The 27,272-nt window shown below is 39.1% G+C and overlaps 1 protein-coding gene across 2 annotated transcripts in view; it reads right to left on the bottom strand.

Moving 5' to 3' along the window:
• ADAMTS18 (ADAM metallopeptidase with thrombospondin type 1 motif 18) overlaps positions 1 to 27,272 on the bottom strand; it is a 153,501-nt gene that overhangs the window by 21,716 nt on the left and 104,513 nt on the right. For both annotated transcript variants that reach the window (XM_063717361.1, XM_009250966.4), the window contains 4 exons: positions 22,279 to 22,451; positions 18,760 to 18,890; positions 17,501 to 17,624; positions 16,258 to 16,502 (listed from right to left, as the gene is read on the bottom strand). In XM_063717361.1, the coding sequence (XP_063573431.1) occupies positions 16,258 to 16,502; positions 17,501 to 17,624; positions 18,760 to 18,890; positions 22,279 to 22,451 (673 nt within the window). The remainder of the gene's footprint in view (positions 1 to 16,257; positions 16,503 to 17,500; positions 17,625 to 18,759; positions 18,891 to 22,278; positions 22,452 to 27,272) is intronic.

Raw genomic sequence — 27,272 nt, forward strand, 5'->3', positions numbered from 1 at the left:
TAAGCCACCATCATGTCTCTTGTGACCTCTACGGTCAAGACAATTAAAAAAATGACTTTCGGGAGGAGGAGAAGTGATATCCCTCAGTGGAGAAGATGAGACAGATTCACATATTAAAAAAACACAGTCACAGTTACTTGGGTTAAAAATCAAGTGCTAGGGCCGGGCGTGGTGGATCACGCCTGTAATCCCAGTACTTTGGGAGGCTGAGGTGGGTGGATCACGAGGTTAGGAGATGGAGACCATCCTAACACGGTGAAACCCCGTCTCTACTAAAAATATAAAAAAATAGGCCAGGCCTGGTGGTGGGCACCTGTAGTCCCACCTACTCAGGAGGCTGAGGCAGGAGAACGGCGTGAACTCAGGAGGCAGAGCTTGCAGTGAGCCGAGATCGCGCAACTGCCCTCCAGCCTGGGCAACAGAGTGACACTCCATCTCAAAAAATCAAGTGCTACAGATCCTATAAAAGGAATTCAAATGTTTTAGTAAATCTGAGGTGGGGGAGGAAATCACATTATCATCTAAAGAAGCTTTGTAGCTATCACTTATTAATAACAAATCTTGGTTATGATTACAGCAAAGAAGCCACAAAGCAACACAATTTGAGTTTCTGGCCAGGCACTTTGGGAAGCTGAGGCAGGAGGATCTTTTGAGCTCAGGAGTTCAAGATCAGCCTGGGCAACACAGCAAGTCCCCATTTCTAAAATAAAATTTAAAAAAACTAGCTAGGTGGTGTAGTGTGTGCCTATAGTCCCAGCTACTTGGGAGGCTGAGGCAGGGGACTGCTTGAGCTCAGGAGTTGGAAGCTGCAGTGAGCTATAGTCGCACCACTGCACTCCAGCCTGGGCCATAGACTGAGACACCGTCTCAAAAACAAAAACAATCAAACCCTTCTGTTTTCTTTGAAGATTTCTATTCCCCCTCTGAAAAAGACAAACTTTTACACTGTTTCCCACATCCCTTTTCCTAAACTTGAAAATGAGGATCCTCAGCAAAGTAAAATCCTTGAACTAAAGGTAAGACCAGCAATGATCAGAATATTAAACAGCAGTAAGGGAACAAATCCATTTCATAATATCATGGTAATAAGAAACTCATGTATCTGGCCAAAAGAGAAATAACTTACACAATTTACTATACATGTTCTTAGGAATGTGCAGCTTTAAATTAACTCATAAAATACACAGTAGCTAGTTGTATGCCTGTGTATGTGTGTTACTATTACAGTTTTATGGCCGGTAGCATATAGAGCATATTGTTTATAGTTTATTTCCTTAACATATTAATGCATTCAATGAATACATAAATGAAGGCCTCTTAACTTTACAAAAATCAAATGACTCAAGGCTTGCCTTTAATGTCTGTGTAGCTATAAATTCACATGCAGAGTTCAATGTGTTATCATGTAGACTGAAAGACAATATTTGTATAAACCAGCAGAAAGCTGATGTAAGAATTTACTTAACATCAGCTCATAAAGGCCTAGTAAAGGAAGTAAAAACTTAAACAAATAAGTACCAAGACCAAATATATAAAAGATAAGTATGTGCCAATTGTACTATATTATTTGCTTCTCAATAAGTGAGATGCTCCTTGCCCCCATCTTTATCCTGTGTTGAGAAGAACTGTGACTGAGAGTATCCTAGAAATCCTCTTATCGCTTACTGTTTGATGCCTGCAAATACTTAAACCTTTGGAGATTATTGTCCACTTGGCTCATAGAATCTCTGTGGGAAAGTTTCTCTTTCACCCTGTTCTTAAAAAAAATCAGAATTTTCTTAAATCAAATCCACCCTCAAAAACTGCTAATTTATAAAGCCCAGTGCAAAATGAAAATTCAACAGTCATTGTTTGAAAAAATTAAGAATTTCAAGACAGTGACAGTGAAGCATTAAACCACAGGGTCCTTCCAAGCACAGGGTCCTCTGCAGCTGGGCAGGTCCCATGCCCATGAAGCTAGCCCTGCCCAGCTAAATCCAGGTTTTCTCACCTGGATCAGTTTTAAGACACAATTTAAAATTTTTCAAATTCTAAATGACCCTGCAATCTAACAATGACTTCTCTCTCATTTCCTGGTTGGAGAATATAGCCCCCAATTTGGTGGCCTTGATTATATCTCAGCACGTGCTTTAGTGTGTCCATCACCATCAACCAAACCACAGAGAGCCTCTCCCACTGATGTGGGGAAGCAGGACAACCTTGGAGAGGTGTACATAGAACCACCTAAGATGCTAACTTCCTCTATGAATGCCAGGGAACACATCTTGGGCAATATGTAACTTGAAAATGATCATTCCCATTGTTCACATTTTAAAACATTTTCAGTGACCATGTCAAGAGTAGTCCATTGCTTTTCTCAGCATTCCTGGAGAACACAAACACCCTTAGGGCACAGGAGCACCGCATCCCTTCCGTAATGGCACCACATCACAATAATGCCATTGCTTACAACCCCGTGCCGCATGTTGGAGTGTATAGCCAAGCTGTTAAATGCACAAATTTGGAAAGACCGCCAGTGATTCAGTCTACTTAACTGGACTTAGTCCAGAGAATTTTCCAGCCAACTGGCATGGAGTCTCTAATTTACAGCTGGCAAGCAACCTCCTTAAATGCTTCCAGGTCCTCCATAGAGCTGTTTAATGTCTACCTTTAACACACAAACCACCTGACTTCAGACACAACACTCAGCAGCTCTAACCGCAGGGTGCAGAGTTATAAAATTTACAGCTTCTTAAGTTGGAAAACCACAGACAGGGGCTGGAATCTACCAACCACTCTCTGAAGGAAGGGGATGCAGTTTCTGTTTAGGGCACGTAAAATTAAAACAAAGGATACCTTGAATCATCATGGGTAAATGATTCTCTTTAGCCCCCACTTTTAATTTTTAATGTTAAAACTTTTTAAAATTCCTTCAGTCAGCTTTGTATTTGTTTCATTATTTAAGGCCTCTTTTTTTCTTCTTCTTCAAGAAGTTGTCCTCATTTTACCATACAGGTTATGGATAAATTTTAAAGACTAGCTTTTTATTTAATGCATGTTAGGAAGCTCAATTCCTGTCCTCAATAATGTATTTGATTGCTTTAAAACTAACAATGCCTATTGAGTGCTTATTATGTGCCAGGCAAAGCATTGTACATGCATTATCTCATTTAAAATTGATAATGACGTTAAGAAGAAGGCACTATTAGTTCCAATAGTGTAGACTAATAAACCAATACTCAAAGTCACATAGCTAATAAGTCACAGCAATGGGACTCAAGTCTCTGGTCTTGTTTAACCCTAAAACCTCACATCTTCACTCTCACAACATTGCCTCTCAAGCTTTGAAACACCAAGCCCAGGATTCTAATTCAAAATTTTAAAAACTGTGTTAACTGTTGGAAAGACAACACTGGGCCTCCCTAGGGCGCTGTGACATTTACTTTGTGCCACTGGGTTTGAACCTAAGAATTTTATTTCTTGAACTTACTGGCATCTAATTAAAGAATACTTGATCTCCTCAATCCATTTTCCCCTGGATTTATTTATAACCATTGTTTTAACAACTGAAATATAATAGACTTTATTGGTTGGCCTTTTCTTGATAAAGCCCAAATTGCACCTTACACTCCTGTGTCTCAAGGAAGGAATGGTTTTGTGGTGTGGATTCATGTTTTTGTAAGCTGTGATATTTGGAAACTTTTGTGATGTTAGAATTCAGCCAGTTTTCTTTGACTTCTTATTCGCTTCAAAGCTGGAAGAACATGACCAGGTATCATCATTGCTATTATGTGTGAGTGATTGAATTTGACAAGAGACAGTAATACAAAGACCCTGATCAGGGATTTGGAAACGCATCTGTTAGGCAGCTTCAAAGGTGTGGGCTGACACATTGAACCCTGACTACAGTTCTAATTCAACTCATCAACATTCCTCAGAGTGTAGTAAGGAGAAATAAATAGTGTTCTCTAACCCGTCACAAAAGTATTTGCCATGAATTAACTGGAGGCCCCCACTTCAAATAGCAAATGGCAATCTCTAGACAAATGACGTGCCATCGCAAAAGTACCTCTGAATCGTCCTCTCGAGCCTGACTTTTCTATCATCTGTTCTGAATTAATTCTCCATTACTTCTCTGCTTCTTTTGTTTCTTGTGTCTTCACTCAGTCCATGCTACTTGGCTAATCTCCCTTCCCTTACACTGATTGTATCTTGAGGCACTTCCTTACTCATTTCAGCCCCTTTACCTTGGGGAGAATTCAGCAGGCAGGGTCACAAAGGAGCTGGATGACAAGGTAATACTTCGTCAATGGTGCTCACACTGTCATCTCATTGATCAATGTGCCTGTCCACCTGGTCCCCACCACCCTGTCATCTCCTTTGGCCAAAGAGTGCAGGAAGTTGTTTATTATAGTAATTTTCTTTAGATGTCTCTTCCTGCCTTGAAACTAGCCTGTGGTTAACCTATTTCTCACTTACTGTCATGAGAAAGGCTGCTGTAGTTTTCAGCTTCAGAATTCTCCCTTATTACACCAGGAATGGGCTTTCAAAGAGTTAAACACCCTCTTCTTCTGCTAAACATAGAGAAAAAAAATTCCTAACGTAAACGAGAGCTTTTCTATTTTTTAAAACTTTTTAAAAAAGGAATGCTGTAAAAACACAGGTGGTCATATTTCAGCCATACAATATCAACCTGTATTATCATGTCATACTGAATCACTTTGTTTATCAGACAGGGATGAAGTTACTTTATAATGAAACACTCATGATGAATTTCCTCACCTCCACTCCAACTGCATGACAGCTTGATAGAGAATGTGACTCATTCATTGTTGTGTGTGTGTATGTGTGTGAGAGAGATACAGACAAAGAGACAGAGAAAGATTGAAATGGGGGAAAAGGAAGAGGAGAGAAAGGAGGAGTATGAGCTAGTAAGATACCTCATCTCTAGTCACTTCTAGAGAATGTGTCATCTCTAAGTGGACACCTTAGCTAATCATGAAAAAAAAAAAAACTTGTGTACATTTTAATCCTTATTGCCAAGGTCTCCTAAAACTGTATATGAAACAGGCCTTTTCCATATTGCTTAAACAAAGGACAAAGTCAGTGACCTTAAATTACCTACACCTAAATCTCAAGATGGAAAAACATTGTTTTCAGGCATACTCCAAAAGCCCAGCATATATATGTGTCTACTTCAGACAAACTGTCTGTCAACAAAGCCTTGTGTAAAGTTTCACTCTGATCTTCAGTTTTCACAATTCCATCACTTGAAAATTTAATTTCTTACACACACACTTAATTTAGATATTCAGGGGTGGAGAATTAAAATAGATTTAGTTTTTCTCAGTATTCCCAAACCCAATAAAATAAGCATAATGCGGTCACTGATACATAATATCCTAAACTCAATTAAAATAAAAGCTAACTTTTAAATCTTCTGGATGACTAACAAGTACACTAGTTCAGTGAGAGATTCCTTAGTCTTTATGCCACACTTATGTTGCAAAAATAAGTTGAAATACATGGAAATTATTTAGTTTTATATTAACTATATCCATAGTGATCTCAGAAACTATGTGATCACTAAATCAATATTTATTTTTATGCTAATGTGTGCATGTACCTGGCTAGTTTTCTTTTTTTCTGGGAAATACAGAAATATAACACATGGTCAAGAAAATTATCTCCTTTTCTCCAAGTCACTTATATGCATATATGTGTACATATTTCAAGATCAAAAACTTGATTGATTTGAATAATGCCTAAGAAATTTAAGACCTAAGACAATCATACAAATCCTTGATTACCCTGAGGTATATCCCTTTGACACCAAGGAAATCAATGGGGCCAGCACTGTATAAATTGACATCCACCTGTTGCACATGTTGAAACCATCTAGAACCAAGGACCCAAGGAGAATGGATGTCTGTAATACAGACTGCATTTTAAAATTGGACTGGCATGTGACTTAGTGATAAAAGTGACAGTCTGTTTTCTATTTAGCTTAAATTCTGAGCTTTCCATGAAGACATTCTGTAAAGTTTTGACATATAAAAATAACCAGAAGCAGAAGACACTTTTATTTGGCATCAAACCATGCACTTACTTCCTGGGGTTAACTGATAGCAGTCAATTATTTCCAGGATTGCATTATCGTGCCTTGTACTAGAAAATACCAAGAAATAAGTGGAATGATTGGCAAACTCAACACCCTGAAAGGGTAAATTGCTGTTCATCTAGATTGAGGTAAGTCCACTGTGAACTAACTGGTCAGTGACTTCCTAGGTGTAAGTTACTCACTTCAGGAAAGCAAGTGTTTTAGGAAGCACATTAATTCCTCAAATGCATTTCAGGAGATCAAATTTCATTACTTTAAATGCTATTTGCTGTACTTAACTTTAAACCATATGGTTGTCAAGACCAGTCTCAAGAGATGATCAAATACAGTGGTTTTTAAAATGTGTATTACAGAAGCCTTGGGATCTTCAGAGGATTTCAGTGCTGAAATGGGGTAAGGACAGGCTGGGTTCTGGTCCCTTCACTCCTGGCTTCAGTGAAAGAAGCTCTCATTTTATGTTTTGCTTCCATGTAAAATTTTTCAATTTGAAAGAAGATTGCAATGAATGAATTTTATCATTGGATGTTGTTCACTCAATACATTTTCTTAAACATCCCACAATGTTCCAGATACTGTGCCAACTGTGGAAGTTACAAGTATAACTAAGTCATTGGCTGATAACACAGGGTTTGGGGGTGCTGTAAAAGTACTTCAGGACAATGCTGTAGGACACTAATGTGGAAGACGTTAGTTCAGCCTGGGGAAATCATTTCTGAAATAAGGAAACTGGGACGCTGATCATTTCAGTGATTTTTCAAAAGTCACACAGTTTGTAGCAGAGCAACCTATATCCCAGCTATTTATGCAGTGCTCCTTGTCTAACCCATGTTGCTTCCCAAAAGAATGGAATCCACATACCAACGCTTGTTTTTTACATTATTTAAAGACAAGGCTGTAAAGTTTTGGTGACAAGATTTATGTCTTAACCTTTTTTTCTTTTTCTCTGGAGACAGGGTCTCTGTTGCCCAGGCTGGAGTACAGTGGCACAATCACAGCTTACTGCAGTCTCAGCCTCCAGGGTTCAAGGGATCCTCCCTCCTCAGCCTCTGGAATAGCTGGGACTAGCAGCAGGCACCACAACTCCCAGCTAATTTTTGTATTCTCATGGAGACAGGGGTTTTGTCATGTTTCCTAGGCTGGTCTCAAACTCCCATGCTCAAGCAATCCACCTGCCTCAGCCTCCCAAAGTGCTGGAATTTTTGCACCTGGCCTGATTGTGCATCTCCAATATCTAACACAGGGCTGGACACTGAATGTTTTTTAAACCAGACTATGAGAGGAAGTGAACAGAAGAAAATTGTTTTGATGGTAATTACCTACATCGATACACATGAAGGCAGATGAAAATGAAATTTAGCTAAGATATGGGGAGAATATGATGTCATACATATGAAATGGAAAAAAAGAGGAACATTAATCTCACATTGCCATCCTCATGTTTTGGGAAACATACACTTCTGCGGAATTTTACATCATCATAAGGACTTAGTGAATATACAATAATTTTAGGTGGCCAAAAGAGACGGTGCTTTCATAAACAGATTCATTCTTTCTGTGGATGGAACAGCATTTTTCATTTTAGTAGGTTCCCACAGTGACTTTAGTGTTTCACAAGATTATAAAATAGATTAAACATTTTTGTAGGAGTAAATATATGTTTAGCTCCAAAAGTATTCATTTTGGCTCAATTCATAGCTGTTGTATGGAAAGGCCTATGAACTTTATTTAACTTCCTTTAAAGAATACAGCCATGGATCACTTGTATGTCAATATACAGTCCACTTTTGGGAAAATATAATTTATTGCTTATTATAATTTTATGTTTTTAGAATATATGTGTTCCATCCATTTTAGAGAGATACGAGCATGTGCTAAAAACTGACCAGCAATTTGACGATGTTCTCTAGAGAACAATAAAGTGTAATTTAAATACCAAAGGCATTAACCCAAATTATTTGAAAAGATATCATAGACAAAATACTAGATTACAGGAGGTTGTTTTTTTTTTTTTTTTGCTTCGAATATATTTGCAACTTTTGAATGAAACCATAACTCCTTTAAAAATACAAGCAAGGCACGTCCAATTAATCATACAAGTTTCCATTTAGATTGTTTTCAGATAGGTCAAATTCCTTGGACATTAAGTTTTTCTTGAATCTATTGGTAGAATGAGTGCATAAAGAAAGATTTTGGAAAACAATAGGCAGGCAAATATGACCTTATTCCACAGTGGTGAAACTACAATTTTGTATTACTGGAGATATTGCTGTAGTTCTTATTATTTTCTGTAGTAGTAAATAATTATTTTTAAAATATATTATACATATCCAATTGAACCTGGGGAAGACTTCGTTTTTATGGTTTTATTTAGATCTACTCAACATTTGTCCTTACATCTTATTTTTGTTGTTGTTGTCATTCAAGGTGCTGTCTGTATTATTTACAAAGAGATAGATTGATGAACCGGATCAATATGAGAGAACTCTATCACCAATGGAGGTCAACCTTCCATTCCTTAAAAAAAACTTTTCTTTTTTGTGTTTTTTTTTTTTGAGACAGAGTTTTGTTCTCGTTGCCCAGGCTAGAGTGCAATGGCACAGTCTTGGCTCACTGCAACTTCTGCCTCCTGGGTTCAAGCAATTCTCCCTGCCTCAGCCTTTCCAGTACCTAGGATTATAGGTGCCCGCCACCATGCCCAGCTAATTTTTGTATTTTTAATAGAGACAGGGTTTCACCATGTTGGCCGGGCTGGTCTCGAACTCCTGACCTCAGGTGATCTACCAGCCTTGGCCTCCCAAAGTGCTGGGATTGCAGGCGTGAGCCACCACACCCGGCCGTCTCAAAAATAACTTCTAACTATCAGGAAAAATCTTACACCTGGTGAAAAATCTTAAAGTTTAGTTTTTGTCAGGGCTAAATCATGTTGATGAATGACATATAGAGCTGTGCATAGATTAAATAAAGCACAAATATGCAGCCAAATATGAAAAAATGCTCATCATCACTGGCCATCAGAGAAATGCAAATCAAAACCACAATGAGATACCATCTCACACCAGTTAGAATGGCAATCATTAAAAAGTCAGGAAACAACAGGTGCTGGAGAGGATGTGGAGAAATAGGAACACTTTTACACTGTTGGTGGGACTGTAAACTAGTTCAACCATTGTGGAAGACAGTGTGGTGATTCCTCAGGGATCTTGAACTAGAAATACCACTTGACCCAGCAATCCCATTACTGGGTATATACCCAAAGGATTATAAATCATGCTGCTATAAAGACACATGCACACGTATGTCTATTGCGGCACTATTCACAATAGCAAAGACTTGGAACCAACCCAAATGTCCAACAATGATAGACTGGATTAAGAAAACGTGGCACATATACACCATGGAATACTATGCAGCCATAAAAAATGATGAGTTCATATCCTTTGTAGGGACATGGATGAAGCTGGAAACCATCATTCTCAGCAAACTATCACAAGGACAAAAAACCAAACACTGCATGTTCACACTCATAGGTGGGAATTGAACAATGAGAACACTTGGACACAGGAAGGGGAACAGCACACACTGGGCCTGTTGTGCGGTGAGGGGAGCGGGGAAGGATAGCATTAGGAGATATACCTAACGTAAATGACGAGTTAATGGGTACAGCACACCAACATGGCATATGTATATGTATGTAACAAACCTGTACATTGTGCACATGTACCCTAGAACTTAAAGTATAATAAAAATAAAATAAATAAATAAATAAATAAATAAATGACTCAAGGTTAAAAAAAAAAAAGCTTAAATTACAAACAGAATTGTGGAAGCCTGCTGGAATGGTTCTGTGTTTATGAACAAAACTGGAGAGACAAACAACAGAAAAAAATGGTTGCTTGTCATGAAGCGGTAAAAATCATATTTCTCATCAAGAGTGATTTGCACTTTGTTCTGATTGCACACGGCTGAGGCTGTCAGATGCATGTACCCCTGTTTCCCTACTCAGGTTCACTTTTGGCCACAGAACTTGGTTTGTGTACATTTCCTGTGAGGTGGATCGAAGGCCTCTTGGCAAAAATTAATGAAGTCCTGCTCTCTAAAACTGATACCTTCAAGCTGAAAAAGCCCCTCAAAAGAAAAAGAAGTCTGCTGCTCAGATGCTTAGTAGAAAAGAAATAGGTAACACAACATATCTAAAAAATGACTTAAAACAATCCAGAAATCTTTAATAAGAGAGTTCAACTCCTATGCCTTAGGTTTAATTAAAGTATAATATCAGAGGCTGGATTCACTGTTGAGCTCCAAACTATCCTGGCCATAGTCTATTTTGATTGGGAAATGCTAGTATCTTCCTCTCCAATAAAAATGCTGAGAGGGTTGGAAGAACATTTCTTAATGACAGCTTCTCTCGAATAGGTGGTATGAGATCTTTGAGGGATGTCCACCAAACAGATGGACTGATGGGACTAGGTATCTACAGTGAGGAAGATGATGGGAGTTAACTCACGATCGAGGTTGCAAACTCAAGTATCTCCTGGGACTAGAGGTTTTCTTAAGAGTTTTAAAAATTCATATGTATAAGTCAACTGATATTAAAGCATTAATATATTTTGTCCATTTTAATATTATACATGGCTGGGCACAGTGCACACCAGTAATCCCAGCACTTTGGGAGGCCGAGGCAGGTGGATTACTTGAGGTCAGGAGTTCCAGACCAGCCTGACCAACATGGCAAAACCCCATCTCTGCTAAAAAATACATACAAAATTAGCTGGGCATGGTGGTGCACGCCTGTAATCCCAGCTACTTGGGAGGCTGAGGCAGAAGAATTGCTTGGACCCAGTAAGCGGAGGTTGCAGTGAGCCAAGATTGTGCCATTGCACTCCAGCCTGGGCAACAAGAGCAAAACTCTGTCTCAAAAAAAAAAAAAGTGTGTGTGTGTGTGTGTGTGTGTATGTATATATGTACATATATACATATGATTGATAGATAGATAGTGCGGGCCTAGGGCTGAACTTGACTTGTGATCACCAGTTTGCTAAATATGGTCTCAGGTTTCATATATATATATATATATATATATATAAAATATATGTGATATGCTCAGAAGGCAAAATAATGGCAATAGTAATTAACATTATGGGCTAAGTATTTTGTAGCCACTGAACTTATCTTCAGTTATCCTTATAATGGCCCTAATAATTAGCTGGTATCATTTGCCCATTTTACAAGTACAGACATTAAGTGACACAGAGATTAAAAAACTTGCCCAAGTTATATAGCTAGTTAAGAGTCTGTACTCTCAGCCATTCTGTGTGTAGAACATCTTAGAACTTAAGGTTATGTGTTTTATTTTTAATTGTCTGCTACTCTTCGTCCTTAGTAAATATTTAAGGCTACTGCTACTTAATCACTACTCTTGGAGACTAATCCTTCATTTTCTATCACCATGGCCTAAAAAAAATATTTCTCTATCATCTACCAATAGTCCTTTGACATTATGGAAAATGCTATGCTTCTGAAATCTGAATAATAGATTGCACGGTCTTAAAACTATGAAACTGGCACTTAGTGGGTTTCTCTGATTGCCTCCACAGGGGGTCTCAAATGTCATCAACAGAATAAAGTAGCAAAGCCTGTTGTAAACTGAATTTGCATAGCTCTTGTGTATAAGATTCAGACAGATTTTAAATACCTTAAAATCTGGATAGAAACATATACAATTGGAGCAACAGCAGGAAGAACAGCTAGGATGCCATCCCTGTTGCCATGAATGAGGGCATCTCCACTCTTACGTCTGTGGGTGTGCAGGTGCAGGGCAAAAATACATAACAAGATGCCAGCGTGATGACAGATTTGCATCTCCATACAAATCCCATGACATCTGTGAAGATCCTGTTTCCAGTACAAGCACGCCTCTCCATGACAGGTGCATGCTCCTCTTTATCGGTGGTGTCAACCAAGGCTCAACATCTCTTCACAAGGCACATTGTGGATATTGCAATTATTTGGCTACTCCCAAGAGGCAGCTTATCAAAGAAAACTTAGATCCAAGTGCCCTGCTCAGTCAACAAATGATATACTACTATACTACTTTAGGTATTTTTAGGAACTGATTTGCATATTCATTCCAAGGCTTTTTTCATGCATTTTAAACACATACTCAACTGCCTACTTGACAGCTACTCTTGAATATCTAAGATACATTGCAAATATATGGTGGTTAAAATGGAATTTTTCCCCATCCCTACACCGGTTTCCAGTCATCCTCAAGACAGTGATAGTGGTAAAACCATCCTCCAAATGCTGAGGGAAGAAACCTGAGACTCTCTCACATCTTTCTCCCTCAGAGTTCATTTCTTATACATCTCTAGTAACTTTTCTAGCTTCCAATTCTCTACCATAATACACTGCAAACAGATCAACTTCCTGCCACCTTCACAGTCACCATCTGTTTCAGCATCTATCACTCCTCACCTGGAATTCTAGAACCATTTTCCTTTTCCCCAGTTTACTTCTTACCTCTCCAATCACTTATTTACATAGCAGCCTGGTCGAATTTTTTTTTTTTTTTTTTTTTGAGACGGAGTGTCGCTCTGATGTCAGGCTGGAGTGCAGTAGTGCGATCTTGGCTCACTGCAACCTCTGCCTCCTGGGTTCAAGCGGTTCTTCTGCCTCAGCCTCTTGAGTAGCTGGGATTATAGGCATGCGCCACCATGCCCAGCTAATTTTTGTATTTTTTAGTAGAGACAAGGTTTCACCATGTTGGCCAGGATGGTGTAAACCACCCTCTTCCTTGACATCCTGATGTTGTTACTGGGATGAAATCTAAACTCCTTACCATGGTTTATATTATCTGTGGGCCACCCCCCGACTATACCCAACTCACACCTCAATACTTTCTTTTCTCACTACACTATAGCTAGATTCTCCTATTTTTAAGTTCTTCTAAAATATTAAGTTGATTCTCCACATCAGGTTTTATTTATTTATTCGGAGACAGTCTCGCTCTGCCACCCAGGCTGGAGTGCAGTGGTGCGATCTCGGCTTATTGCAGCCTCTGCCTCCCAAGCTCAAATGATTCTCCTGCCTCATCCTCCCAAGTAGCTGGGACTACGGGCGTGCACCACCACACCTGGCTAATTTTTGTTTTAGTAGAAACAGGGTTTCACCATGTAGGCCAGTCTGGTCTCATACTCCTGGCCTCAAGCAATCCGCCTACCTCAGCATCCCAAAGTGCTGGGATTACAGGGGTGAGCCACCATACCCAGCCCACGTGGGGTTTTAAATTGTTGCTTCCTCTGCCTGAATTTCCTCTACTCTTTACCTGGTTGGGTCTTCTCATCCTTCAAGTTTCACCTCACATGGTAATTCTCAGATAATTCCTCACTGACTCTCTAATTCAAAAAGTCTATTTTTTTTTCCTCATACTTTATTTTCTCTCAAAGAACCTACCACAATCTATACATCTGCCTTCATTTATATATTCATTTGTGTAATGCTGTACTGTACCCTCCAATGCTCTAAGTTTCATTATAGCAGGAGGATTTTCTTTTCTGTTTATCCACTACTATATACCCAGTTTACTGTCAATGTGAAACACAAGAGCAGTTCAGTGCAAGTGACACAGAGGAATACAGTGATTTCTTTTGTTTGAGACGGAGTCTCACTCACTCTGTTGCCCAGGCTGGAGTGCAGTGATGCAATCTCGGCTCACTGCAAACTGTGCCTCCCAGGTTCAAGTGATTCTCCTGCCTCAGCCTCCCAACTAGCTGGGATTACAGGCATGCGCCACCACACACAGCTAATGTTTGTATTTTTAGTAGAGATGGGGTTCCGCCATGTTGGCCTGGCTGGTCTCGAACTCCTGGCCTCAAGTGATCCACCTGCCTCGGGTGATTTCTTAATGTGTGGACATTTTCACTATTCTGCTTTCTGAAGTTCTAGCAAATCTAAGAATCCATGAGAGAAACTTCAAGATGTCATCTAATTTCACCCACCATAACTCAACACACAGAATACAAACTCCCACACACTGGGTAAGAGAAATTCATTTCTATTGCTTTCCCCATGAACCACTGCGAGCTGCAGAAGGTCATTAATATTATCATGGTAACATGGTATTTGTTCAAAGAATTATCCAGTCCCACTGTGCCTGGAACTGAGAAAGATGACAAATTGAGTGCTTCAGTTTAGACAGAAGAAGTAGCTGCCTCTGAAAAATTGCCTTATTCATCATTAATCTGACCAAAATACCCTGAGATGATTGAGGACACAGCATGCTGTCAGCCCAGAAAACAAGCACTATGTTCCTTTCCTCAGCACCAAGAACACAGTAAGTACCAATAGTCTTATGTGAATTAACATATATAAGATAGAGGAAAATAAATTATTTTAAGTAAAAATCATCAGACAAGTTTATGAACACAATCTTCCTAATAGTCAGTTTTCAGATCAACCCTCTAATTGCCACAGATCTATGTCAGTGTTGGTCAAAATACATGGATATGTTCTCAATGTTTTATGCACTCAAATCTGGATGAGAGATGTTTCCAAATAGCAAACTATCTATTCCCAACCTCTAGTAGGCTTTGTACCTCCCACAGAGGCAACCATTTCACATTGAGAAAAACCGTATAATGACAAGTAGCTGAGCCTTGCCAGTATTGGTGATATATTAAGATAATGGTGTGGGCAAGTCAGCCAGGAAGACTTATGTTCAAACCTCAGTCCTACCACTTATATGTAACACAGTCTCTTTAAGTCTCAGTTTTCTCATCTGTACAATGGGGATTAAGTAACAATACGTACCTTCCTAAGGTGGTTGTGGGCATTTAAGAAATGAATGCATGAAACTGATCACAGAATGCCTGAACCTACTCTATTACAATCATGATAATAATGAAAATAATAACAGTTAGATTGATCTTGTGTTTATTTGAGAAGAGAACAGTAATCTGAGTGTTACATAGATCTCATACTCCTGGGTGGAAAAGACTTTGACTCCAGTTCAGCTCTGTTTTTTCCCTAGCTGTATGAGATAGGCAAGTCTTTTAATCTTTTTTCACACTTGATTCCTTATTTTTCTGGTTAGTGAAGTCCATTTTCTACCTTAGTTTCACAGGTAAGAAACTGAAACTTAAAATGACTCATAAGAGTAGCTGGATATGCAAGTGCTCAGTATCACTTCTGTACAAACGGAAGCAAATCACTTGCCTGTAGGAGCCAACAGTCAGCCCCATTTTACAAACGGAGAAAAAGCACTCAGAGACATGATGAGGACTAAAGAAAATGTTTCTATGATAACAGCCTTGAAGAGTCATTTCCAGATATGTTGCTTCTTTTAATTATCATTTTTATTACCCTTTTTTTTCCTTTTCTTATCTAGGGAAGCTACAACCTACAAAATCATGGTAGTTTAGTATGACAAAACTCTGCTGACACCCAGGCAAGCATTTTCTCTACTATTAATCCCTTCTCCTAGGCCAGTTGACCTATGTAATGAATAGCTACAATGGAGCATCCAAATGGCAGACATAGACAAACCAGAATAATATAAAAAGTATTCTTGCTACATTCTTTGGCATTCTTGAAACCCAAGCATATTGGTGAAAGGTTGACCTCTAAATATGAAAATCAACCCATTCTCTTGGAGGCCCTTTGGGTTCCTGTCCTCTTCCCCCAAATGGATCACTGTCTTCTCCCCTTTACACTTTGAAATTTAGCCTATTAGGAAACACCTGTTTTTGTTGTTGTTGTTGTTTTGAAACAGTCTTGCTCTGTTGCCCAGGCTGGAGTGCAGTGGCGCATCTTGGCTCACTGCAATTTCTGCCTCCTAGGTTCAAGCAATTCTCCTGCCTCAGCCCCCACTAATATAGCTGGGATTACAGGCGCGTGCCACCACACCTGGCTAATTTTTGTATTTTTAATAGAGACGGGTTTTTGCTATGTTGCCCAGGCTGGTCTTGAACTCCTGACCTCAGCTGATCCGCCCACCTCAGCCTCCCAAAGTGCTGGGATTACAGGCATGAGCCACCGTGCCCAGCCAAGAAACACCTTTGAACTAGAAGGATTGGAGTTCTTCAAGCTGGCTCAAATTGCAGTCATCAATATAAATGTAGCAAGAAGCACTGAGAACTGAATACACAGAAGGGGCTTACTTCAAAGACCAGCGTCTCATTTGTGGGCCCTGGCGCGTACAGACGTTCCGGGAGGTTGAAGGAGCGCTGGTATTCAAACATGGTCCCAGCGAAGGGGAACTCCCCGGGCCAGTCGATGCTCCAGCCCCCAGTGAGGTAATACTTTTGACTGAGGCTTCGAACTGCGAGGTAACTGGAGGAAACGTGCAGCTCCTGGATTTCGATGCTTCGGGCGCCAGCTGGAATGATGACCACCGGATAATATTCTAAATGGAAAGAAGAGAACATGTCTGAATTCTACCCTGTGCATTGGAGAAAGGCGACTAGAAATGGCCCGACATGTAGTGTTCAGTTTTATAGAGTGAGGTTTTTGAATCATTAACTAAATTCATTCTTACTCTATGAAGTAAACATGATCAATGATTTCATTGTCCAAATAGTAAGAACACTAGACTACAGAAAATGTATGTGGCTTCCCAAAGCCTTCCAAGTATGTTTTCTGTGGACAAGAAATACACTCTTCTCCTTCCCAGACCAAAAAAGGCCACCAAATTCAAGAAGACTTTAAAAAAATCTTCCTAAGACCAAAGTGGGCGGATCACCCGAGGTCAGGAGTTTGAGACCAGCCTGGCCAGTGTGGTGAAACCCCATCTTTACTAAAAATACAAAAATTAGCTGGACATGGTGGCAGGTGCCTGTAATCCCAGCTACTCAAGAGGGTGAGGTAGGAGAATTGCTTGAACCTGGGACGCAGAGGTTGCAGTGAGCTGAGATCACACTACTGCACTCCAGCCTGGGTGACAGAGCGAGAATTTGTCTCAAAAAAAAAAAAAAATCTTTCTGGAAGAAACTTAGAGCCATGTATCTTCAATGATGAAATTCAGAAAACAGGGATCAAAAGTTTAATTTCACCCAAGATATTCAGATAACTGCTTTAAATATTCATTTAGTGCTGTGAGTAGAGATCACGTAAGTTTCACAATGTTTCTTTGCTGAACAAATGCACTTGGACGTACATGGGGCCTGGTCGGCATACTAAAAACGCGAAGCAGAAAGGCATTTATTTAGCTTGTTTCTACAAGGTAATGTATTGACGAAATTCCTCACAACTATCTTCCCTTAGTCTTGCACAAGTGACAAATGCCACCATCACTAGTGTGTCCAGTGAACTAGTAAAAGGCTCAACCACATTTGGCGTGACTCAAACTTGTTCAGTAGCAAAAGTTGTATCTCATTAGCAATAACAAAGAGCAGCATCTCTCACCATTTGCTTTATGCTGGTTGAGGTACAGGCCTTTATAAAACTTGCAAGTTGAATTATCACCTTTGCAAACGCCACATGCATCTGAAACTGCTTTAGAGCCTAGTTCATGATCGCATCCCACTAGCTGTGACAAAAACAAAAAACGTGAGAAAATCAAAGATCAGAGAAGCCAGAGGCTGGGAATAATTGAGAGCTATATTGTTCTCTGTATTTATAGAACATTAGGGAAGCAGTACAGCTTATGCTTAAAGATCACAGCCTCAAGTTGGACTCACTTGGGGTTCAAATCCCTCCCCTGACATTATTAGATGATTGGGCAGGTTGTATAACTCATCTAAAGCTTAGACTCTTCATGGATGAAACTGGAATAAAAAGTCACCATTGCTACTAGTACCAGCTGAGATTATTCAGGCCAGCTGTGTGACTCAAATATGAAAATGCTGGACAATATACATGCATGCATGTGTACAAACACACACCCTTAGAAGATCAAAGGGCTCAAACTAAAATTAAAATGGAAGAGAAAATGAGCACTCAAAGTGAAAGGAAAAATAACTGGGGACAAATAGTATTATTTCAAAATACATTTGTGAGGTTCTAATCATGTAGTAAAGGTACTTAGTACACATGCAATAAAAGTTTATTATTTACATTCTTATTTCATTTTTACAGCTCCTATGCAAAGTAGGATATAGCATCATCTCCATTCTATATATGTGCAAGTAGAGTAAAAAATAAACTAAAATAATTGGACAAGGCTCATGCAACAAGTAAAAGAGGAATGCAGATATGGTGCTCGGCCAGGCATGGTGGCTCACGCCTGTAATCCCAGCACTTTGGGAGGCTGAAGCGGGCAGATCACCTGAAGTCAGGAGTTCAAGACCAGCCTGGCCAACATGGTGAAAACCCGTCTCTACTAAAAATACAAAATTAGCCAGGCATGGTGGCATGCACCTGTAATCCCAGCTACTCGGGAGGCTGAGGCAGGAGAATCACTTGAACCCAGGAGGCAGAGGTTGCAGTGAGCCGAGGTCGCACCATTGCACTCCAGCCTGGGCAACAGAGTGAAATTTCATCTCAAAAAAAAAAAAAAAAAAAAAGATATAGTGCTCAAATCCGGTGAAACACTTTGCCCTTTCCCTCTATGCCACCTGCTCTTCTCCAGACACACAATCTCTCACACCACTCTTCATGGTACATATATGATATGATGAAACACAAGCATGCTCATGCATTCCAAAGCAGAAACGTTCTCTTACTTCACAAACCCCGTCAATACAAACATCATTTTTGTTTGGGGAGCAGGGAGTTCCATCTTTCACTTTGCTGGACATTGCAAAAAAAAATTCAAAGTTCTCAGCCTTGCAGTACAGTTTGCATCGATCTTCCTCTAGAAGCAAAAGATCAAGATAGGAAATGGTCAAGAGGAAACTAAGGAAAAATGATACAATTGCCAAAAGGATGAATTAAATTTACTTAGAAAGCTATCATGATGAAAATGGAAAATGTGTGTGTATGCACATATAAGCCCACATGATGTAGCTTTCAAAGCATGAGTCCCATTTAATAATCCATATAAAACTAATTTAACAGTAATACATAACAATTTTATTTTTCTCATCCTTAGGGATAGTCACCATACACATGATCGATGAGTTACTATCCAGCCTCCCTGGATAGTAAACCCTTCAGGTTTCAAAGGCCTGATGGTCAGCCACTGACAATGTAGAAATGAAGTAGTGTGGCTGTGTTCTAATAAAATCTGATGAAACAAATACACACCAGATTTGGCCAGCAGGCCATAGTTGGATGACCCTGATTTAGAGCATGGATTACTTTAGACATTTACTCAGTCTGTTAAGAGAAAAGGTTTTAGGCACCAGGGAGAAAAGGCATATGGTTAGTTATGTTTGTAAAACATATAGAGATAAAAAACATGTCATAAAAATGAAGAGAAAGCAAATAAACTTGTCCTGAAGGCTACAAAAAGGTAACTTCTATTGGCCCTTAAGTCCCTGAGACGTTTCTGATATCAAAGGCAAAAATTTAAAAAAATTATATTTATAGAGCTCTTGTTATCAGAAAGGAGTTCCTATGCCAATTTCTCAAATAGAAAGAGCTCTTCTTGGCCAGGAATTCCAGATGACGTTTCTCACAAGAGACCTATGTGGGCGATATTGAGCGATATCCCTAACAACAGTTTTACAAACGTGTAAACAGTTCGCAAATAGTTGTGCTTCATAAAACCTCTCAATAAAAGACAAACTCAAAACTCAAACGTGAAAGGAGTTAAATTATCACAGTCCAAATATGCAGATGTGTGGGTGGGTTAAAAGTTTCTCTCCCATCTATAATTTTTTTAATAGCAGCTTTATTTAATGCCTAATTTTTGCAGATGAGATTAGGGAGTTGAATGACATATGTGCCCTTTCTTTTCTCTATCATTTCCAGGAATTAACAAGTTTTAGAAAGTTCTTTTTTTTTTTTTTTTTTTTAAAGCACAGATTCCTGGGTGAGTTTATGAGTCCATTAGAAACACAGAGGAAAGAAGGGAAAAAACCTCACTCCTGTAGCACAGAGATTGTCCACATTTATGAAAAAGTCTTCCCTTGTTCTTCTAAATTGCAGGAATGTCACACGACCTTCAAGTCATGGTCAGTCTCCCCTGATATAAGTAGCAAAAGGAGACAAGGAGAGACTAGAAGGCCTTAACGTTTCTGTCTCCCTCCACTGAGCGGTAAGATCCTAAGGCTGGGAATCTATGTTTGATTCAATGCATTCTCCTATGCATCTAGCAAAGTGTCTCCTACACAAAAAGAGCTCAGTAAACATCTGTTGCATGCATGAATGAAATTGCATGCCCCCTACTCAGTGGAAACTGCAATAAAATTAGTGAAAGAACTTTGAAATCAGCAAGCATTTTCTAAATTGCAAAATTTATCTGTTTAACTTTCTCCTTATATCTTCAACACAGAATTTCTTTAAGGGTGATAACAGGACCAATTTCATAAACACTATACTTGAATGAAAGATGTAATGTGATAAAGGCCAAGGAATATCCATGAAGCCAAAGTAAAAGCAAAGAATAGAAAAGGAAGTAAAAGGAGGGACAACAGAGTCATGGAGAAAGAACCACAGATAGGAAGCATGGGATCTCAAGAGTATACAACCAAGAGAAAGGAAATCTTCCAAGTTTGGAATTGGAAGCAACTGCAGCATCCTCTGGGACCTGCTGTGCAGCACGCTTCCTACGAAATCACTCAGCTCCTGGTAGAATGCCTCTAGTGACGGGGAGCTTGTTACTTATAGAGGGAGTATATTTTCATTTTGGACAGTTAATATTTATTTACTTATTTATTTCAAAAGTTATAACCATTACATAAATATATACCAAGTGCTGTTCTTGGATGCTAGAGATATAAGCAAGCTCAAGGTAGACAAAGGCTTAGTCCTTGTGGAACCTAAATTCTTGTGGGGAGGAAGACAACAAATAAATGACTACATAAAAATACATCCATGCACTGAGAAGAGCTATGAAGAATAAAACGGGGTAAAGGGTTCAGAAAACAACACGAAGGAAGAATATGTTGACAGGCTGTCAAGGAAGGTCTCTCGGAGGAGATAATATGGCTAGAATGTTCTCAGCCCTCGAATTAATTCTGTTATCTAAAGCAATTTGAAATAAATCGAACATCCTTCCTATTCAATAGCTCTTTGAAGTTTTGAATGTAAGTCGTTTCTCATGTACAGTAAACCTCTATAGATCCCTCATTACTTCCTCCTAAGACACAGCTTTGGAATTGTCACAACTGTCTCTACCTATGCTTTCTGGACAAACAGTCATGACCCAAAACCACATCAGTGCTCCTGAAATGGCTGGGCTGATACTGAGCAAAGCTGCACAATCCTCTCTTTTGATTTGGAGGCTCTACTTGTTATAATGATGCCTGCAATTATATTAGCTTCTTTTATGATCACTGATTAATATAGGTTCATGTTGAGCTTTTGCACAGAACAGCCCATGAATTGTCATTAAACTTAGTCTCTTTCCATTCTACACATGGGCAGTTGGGATTCACATATAATCCTGTTTCAAGACAGCATGAATAAGTTTTGATAAATCTAATGGATGGAAGTAATGAAACAACTAGAATGATGACAGCTTATTCTACATAGGTAAGAGCAACTACATTAAACTCTTCTGCTGTAACGTTTTATTATTCAGTCAAAATAAAGACATATTAACTTAAAAAGTAAAATACAAGCCATAACTTTAAGTATAGTAAGTACCAAGAACCTAGTATAATTTTTATTTATGATTCTGTGTGTGTGTGCATGCTTGCACACACTCTACAAACAGGCCTTCCCATGCTTGTAATCAACTGACATGTCAGTTACTGTGTATGGTGCCTCTATGGGGTATATATGGTTTCACGAGTTTTTGGTCTGGACAGTTCATACCAATTTCAATTAAGATCCCTGGGAGACTTAATTGCCAAAACGTCAAAGGTAAGTTGAGAAACATAAGTACATTCCAAACATATGAAACCTTGGGTTTACAGATGTAGGAGACAAGAGGTATCTTATGGGGAAAAAAAAAAAAAAAACAGTGGAAAAATAAACAAAACCCATGGAATGAAACACTGAGCCAGGATGGGTTTGGGGAGTGAAAGGTAAACATTCAAACTCTTTGATACAAGCAGCAATTTCTTCTGTATTGGTCAATCCCATTATTATCCACATAGAGACTTATTTGAATGTCACAGAGACCAAATTACCTTCCACTTTTGTATAGGGTTTCCACTGGTAGAACCATCCACGGAAAGGTTTGCTGTTATATTCTGCGCACTGTTGAGCCCGAAAATCCAAGCTATTTTCATTGCAAGGGTTAATGTTGCACAGCTGATAAATACGGCTAGAACCTGGACAGAATTTGCCACCATACTGAGGCCTGAAAATGAAATTAATGAATTTTAATGTTAGCAATCAAAGGGCTCATTATTAGTCACATGCAATAATATGAAGAGGGGTAATTAAGATGAGCATTGCCACAGTGTATGCAAATGCATACAGTCTATTACAAGAATGGAAGTACATAGCATACAACTTAACACCTTCCTTCTTGAATCTAGGCTAGACATAACTAATCAATCAGGGGATTTTTTTCTAGTTCTTTTCATTACCACTGTTTACTCATTAAAATTGGCATGCTAAATCAAATTCATTTGCCATCACCAATCCAATGTTTACATTCTGTCCATTTCCTTAAACACTGATGAAAGAATTTTTACTTTTTCTTTTATTATTTTTGAGATAGGGTCTCACACTGTTGCCCAGTCTGGAATGCAGTGGCATGATCTCGGCTCACTGCTGCCTCCACCTCTCTGGCTCAGGTTAGCCTCCTACCTCAGCCTCCCAAGTAGCTGGGACTAGAGGCATGCACCACTACACCTGGCTAATTTGTGTACTTTTTGCTGAGATGTGGTTTTGCCATGTTGCCCAGGCCAGTCTCAAACTCCTCAGCTCAAGTGATCCACCCCACTCAGGCTCCCAAAGTGTGGGGAATACAGGTGTGAACCACTGCACCCAGGATGAAAGGATATTCTTTTGTTTTTAAATTTAAAAAAATTTTTTAAACTTTTATTCTAGGTTCAGGGGTACATGTAAAGGTTTGTTATACAGTTAAATTGCGTCTCGCATGGGTTTGGTATATAGACTATTTCATCACCCAGGTAATAAGCATAATATCTGACACGTAGTTTTTCAATCCTCTCCCTCCTCCAACCCTCCACCCTCAATCTTTGTGTCCATATGTTCTCAATGTTTAGCTCCCACTTATAAGGAAGAATATGTGATATTTGGTTTTCTGTTCCTGCCTTAGTTGGCTTATGAGAATGACCTCCAGCTCTATCCATCTGACAGCAAAGGACATGATCTCACTCTTTTTTATGGCTGCATAGTATTCCATGGTGTATATGTATCACATTTCTTTATCCAGTCTACTGTTGATGGGCATTCAGGTTGATTCCATGCCTTTGCTATCATGAATAGTGCTACAATGAACATACACGTGCATGTGTCTTTAAGGTAGAACAATTTTTTAATTTTTTTTATTTCAATAGGTTGTTTGGTTACATAAATAAGTTCTTTAGTAGTCATTTCTGAGATTATAGTACACCCCTCACCCGATCAGTGTACCCTGTACCCAACGTGTAGTCTTTTATCCCTTGCCACCCCCTACCCTTTCCCTTGAGTCCCCAAAGTCCAATGTATCATTCTTATGCCTTTGTGTCCTCATAGCTTAGCTCCTACATGTGAGTGAGAACATACAATGTTTGGTTTTCCATTCCTGAGTTTATGGCAGCACAATTTGCAATTGCAAAAATATGGAACCAGACCAAATGCACATCAATCAACGAGTCAAGAAATGTGGTGTATACAGACCATGGACTACTACCCAGCCATAAAAAAGTAATGAAATAATGGCATTCACAGCAACCTGGATAAAACTGGAGACTGTTATTCTAACTGAAGGGATATTCTTGACCCTCATCATATTAGCTCCTGTGTTAAGGAAATCTGTAAATACACCTAAATGTTTTTTTACTGTATATGTGTGCTTGTGTGCTACATGCACATACCCTATCTTTTGGCATCAAAAGCTGTTCAAACATGGACCCAAGCTACCTCTCCAGCTTTCTCCCATTTCCTAATACTCTCATTATCTTCCCACACTTTGCCATGCACCTGCTATTACATAGAATGACAGCACATTGGGGAGAAGGAACAGAAAGCACCATTTGCTGCTCTCCCCAATCCAGCTGTCAGTCACTGAGACATTTTGAGTATAATATGACTGTTTTGTGTTTCTTCTGATTGATTCTGAACCCAGAGGGAAAACATTCTCTTGTTTTCATCAGCATAGTCACTTTTCAGCTTTGCAGGTGGCCTACTCCTTTCCTGCCAAGCACAATGGGAAATGGATTTCCAGAGTAGGGAATTCCATTAGAACATAAATAATTACGATGTAAAGGTAAGCTCTTTAAGATCTTGGTAGGCAGATTCTAATATGCAAAAACGAGAGAGCAAAATAAAGGGAAAAAAAGCACCACCACATTGAAAATTACCCATAACATCGTATCCAGCTTACTCCGTGTACAAAGATGTGGCTTCTTGTGACTCCTCCCATTTTGAGGTTTTCTCTGAAGGCCAAAACTCAACTATGGATCATCTTGTATAACATGAAAGGCGGCTCCAGGTTAATACATTTATGTGATTAAAATTCCTTGTCTCTTTAGGAAGCACAAGTATGCTCTAAAACAGCCCTGGAATTGCTTCAGCATAATTAATTTATCCCATCCTCCTATAACTGCATGCTAAAATGGATTCAACAGAAACGGGAAATGTCACGCTGCCAGAATGAGATTTTTATGCTATTTCAAAACACTCTGGAGCAACTACTTAAACATGCAGCAGCCATTGTGATAAATCAAATTCCTGAAGACTTCTTAAATGATTATCTGAAAAGCACTTAGAAAAATCTTAAAGTGCTATATCATAGCCTCAATATTCCAGTCATCTTTACAAGGCATATGTAAAACTAATTTCTCAGTTTAAGACTTTCTGTGATTTAACGAATAAACCTCATTTGGGCTCTATGTAGTTAATGAAGTGAAAGAGGACTGCAAGGTGTTACTTTATCGACTTACAGAACTTGTAACTTGGAAAAGACCACCAAATTCATACAGCCATTGTCCTCCTTTCATAGATGAAGTGAGAACCAGCTGACAAGAGCTTACAAAACTTGTTGAATGAGGGTCACACAGCTAGAAAGAAACAGAGATGAGCTCAAGCTCAGGCCTGTGGACTCAGTCCAGGATATTTTTTGTACTTAACTATGCCTGCATTTAACTGAGTTCTTAGGCCATGGGGCCGGGCATGGAAAGAAAGAAGAATAGACAGTAAGGTGCAATGTTTAGGGAGCTGACCTTTTACAATGAGGCAGATTCTCTTTTTTTTTTTTAAATTTTGAGATGGAGTCTTGCTCTATCACCTAGGCTGGAGTGAAGTGGCACCATCATGGCTCACTGCAGCCTCAAATTCCTGAACTCAAGTTATCCTCCTGCCTCAGCCTCCTGAGTAGTTAGGACTACAGGCATGTGCCACCATGCCTGGCAAACTTTAAAATTTTTTATAGAGATGAGGGTCTGTGTTGCCCAGGCTGGTCTCAAACTCCTGGCCTCAAGCAATTCTTCTGCATTGGCTTCCCCAAGTGCTGGAATTACAAGCATGATCCACCAAACCTGGCCAGACTCTGATTTAAATACAGTATTCTCTGCTTCCTACCAGCTTAATTTTAGGTGATTTTATGTAACCTTCTCATTTGCAAAACAGGAACAGTTGTGACAATTAACTGATCTAACTTTTGTAAAGAATGTAGGGCAGTATCTAGGGCAGAGTCAGAATAAATAAATTATAACTATTTTTAAATGCCTTATGCTTTTGTATTGAGTACCTACCCTGTGCTGAGTATTATGTGATCTGATTTTTATATACTAATACATTTCATTTTTAATTATGGGATATGGTCAAAGTGATCAAAAGTAATTGCTAGCAAGCATTTGGCCATTTCCATAAAAATATAGGCAATATTTTTCTGCAGCTTTGAACATGAGTGTTAGCCTAACTTTACAGAAAATTCTATCATAATATGTCTTGGTGTAAGAAGTTCTTTAATATTAAAAAGAAATATAGAAATAGAAAACAAAAACCTAGGCACATGATTTTGTCCTTATATTAGACAACTATAAAGAGCATACCATCATTTGCTTCTGCATCATTTATCAAGTCCTGACTACAAATAGTTACAATGGTGTTGCTTGGGTGAGTATTAGAATCACTTGGAGAGCTCTGTTAAACTATACACATACACAGACTCCTGGGGACCTCCACACACTTTCTCAATAAGAATATGAGATATGGAAGATTCAGAAATCAGTATTTTTAAAAACACACCTGGTGATTCTGATAACCAGCTGAGCCTCAAATTACTAGTTGGAAAATACACCACCAATTAGATTCAATTATTCTTCTGAGGCCATGATTTTCCTCCATGCGCTAAGTGGCGTGAGAGTTAGCAGACAATTCTTTCTCAAATACACTCATGTTTTAGAAAAGTTCTAGAACACCTTAGCACATCACTAATAATTTTCTTGCAGAGTTTATAGGAATTTCACTAGGATCCCTTATGGGGTGATAGTTTAGTAAACAAGGAACCAGAAAAAAATGAAAAATGTCAAAGGATTAAGACTATGGGATCTTAATCTGACTCTGCCTTTACCAGCATGGGGACTTGAGCAAGAGTTGCTACCGTGAATGGGGCCCTCTGCCTCCCCTGGTTACTGATCTGTGAAATAACTGGATTAGGCAGCAGGTTTCAACTTATGTGTCAGTTCTAATCTGATTGAGAACAAATGCCTAAAGGAGGACACTGGGAAGGTCCCTGAGGCATAGGAGGGCTCAATGAAAAACAGGGCTTCCATTAGTTAAAACTATTTACCACTTACATGGGACAAAGGATGTCCCTGTCTGCCTGGCATTGGCCATTCCAGAGCCAGATAACCGTCAACAAAAAAAAATTGGTAAATCTATGAATCAGCCAAGAATCATTCATTTTTTAAGAAATAAAATCTGTTCTGGGAAAAACACCTTTATATGAAACAGAAACCTCACACTGCTTCTCAGATGAGACAATGAAAATGGCTACGCTGAG

This window comes from Pongo abelii, chromosome 18 (assembly GCF_028885655.2).
Source record: "Pongo abelii isolate AG06213 chromosome 18, NHGRI_mPonAbe1-v2.0_pri, whole genome shotgun sequence".
Lineage (NCBI taxonomy): Eukaryota > Metazoa > Chordata > Mammalia > Primates > Hominidae > Pongo > Pongo abelii.